The sequence below is a fragment of the Gossypium hirsutum genome, chromosome D04 (genome assembly GCF_007990345.1).
Source record: "Gossypium hirsutum isolate 1008001.06 chromosome D04, Gossypium_hirsutum_v2.1, whole genome shotgun sequence".
In the NCBI taxonomy this organism is placed as follows: Eukaryota; Viridiplantae; Streptophyta; class Magnoliopsida; order Malvales; family Malvaceae; genus Gossypium; species Gossypium hirsutum.
In genome coordinates, this window is record NC_053440.1 from 3,574,819 (window position 1) to 3,576,322 (window position 1,504).

A 1,504-nucleotide genomic window follows, 5' to 3' on the forward strand; every position below is an offset into this window, starting at 1 on the left:
TTAAGGTGAGAAATCACCACCTTCCCCACTACCATACCCTGAGCCATAGCCTGATCCACTTCCATAACCCAAGTCGTTGCCTCCACTTCCACCACCTCCTCCTCCTCCACCACCACCTCCTCCTCCACCTCCACCTCCACCACTACCACCTCCACTTCCATATCCGGACCCATATCCTGACCCTCCTCCATTGCCACCACCACCTCCACCACCTCTACCACCACCACCTCCTCCACCACCTCCACCTCCACTTCCATATCCAGATCCACTTCCATATCCGGACCCATATCCTGACCCTCCTCTATTGCCACCACCGCCTCCACCACCTCCACCACCACCACCTCCTCCACCACCTCCACCTCCACTTCCATATCCAGATCCAAACCCATATCCTGACCCTTCTCCATTGCCACCACCGCCTCCACTTCCATATCCAAACCCTCCTCCACTGCCACCACCTCCACCGCCACCTCCTCCTCCACCACCACCACCACCACCACTAGCACTACCACCTCCACTTCCATATCCAGATCCACTTCCGTATCCAGACCCTTCTCCACTGCCACCACCTCCACCACCACCACCTCCTCCACCACCACTAGAAATACCACCTTCACTTCCATATCCAGACCCACTTCCATATCCGGATCCGAAACCATATCCCGATCCTCCTCCATTGCCGCCACCACCACCACCTCCACCACCACCACCACCTCCTCTATTTCCTGTCCCACCACCAGATCCAGAGCCACCTCCACCACCTTCGCCCCTACCTCTATCTCTTCCATTACCATTAGCTCCTGAACCATACCCAGAGCCACTTCCTGAGCCATAACCTGAACCATATCCAGAACCTGTGGCACCACCTCCACCACTTCCTCCTCCTCCACCGCCACCAACTCCCTTTCTTGCAGCCTTAAATGGCCTAGTAGCAAAAGCTAAATCCACAAGGAGCAAAACCAAGAAAGCAGCACCAATAACCCTAGAACTTCCCATATTCAAACCACACTTAGACAATTAAAAGCTGAATTCAAACTTAGAAATCTACATGAAACAAGCTTTGATGATGGAGAAAAGGTTAGGGCCAAGCAATCTATTTATAGGAGTTAGAAATCAAATAAAGAAGTTTAAGTAAAACTTGAGATAAATATTTTAAATCTCTCTAATCCACACTTGCAAATTAATAATTTAAATCTCTCCATGTTAGCTGAAATTCTACTACTTCAGTCACGAAAAAGAAGGTTGAGAAGAGGATGGTAATGGCTAGGAACTTACGTCTTCTTCTGCATGCAATTTTAGCATAAAGTATTATCCTATTTCCCAGTTTTGACTTGAAGGTCCTTTTTTCTCGTCACAACTGTGGGCTACTTCATTTTTATAAAACAATATTCTATATAATTGAAAAAAATATTATCCAATGTTTCAGTTTTCCTCTTCTTTTTTTCTTAAACCATGTTTTGACTTTTTGGTTTGACTTTCCGCACAATGTTTGAGTGGCTTATAG

At 47.5% G+C, this 1,504-nt stretch overlaps 1 protein-coding gene across 1 annotated transcript; it reads right to left on the reverse strand.

The window, feature by feature from the left end:
- LOC107942602 (glycine-rich cell wall structural protein 2) lies at positions 1–996 on the reverse strand. The gene is made up of 2 exons (XM_041090686.1): positions 228–996; positions 1–116 (listed from the first exon to the last, which is right to left on the reverse strand). Exons 1-2 carry the CDS (start codon positions 994–996, stop codon positions 1–3), a joined length of 885 nt encoding a protein of 294 aa, XP_040946620.1.
- Between the last annotated feature and the right edge of the window lie 508 nt (positions 997–1,504).

Excerpts from the sequence above, each read along its gene's own strand:
- LOC107942602 (XM_041090686.1), bottom strand. The coding sequence starts at position 996 with ATGGGAAGTTCTAGGGTTATTGGTGCTGCTTTCTTGGTTTTGCTCCTT. Across the intron at positions 117-227 it reads AGGTGGAGGTGGTGGAGGAG|GTGGTGGTGGAGGAGGAGGA; the intron begins GTGGTGGTGGTA and ends GTGGAGGAGGAG.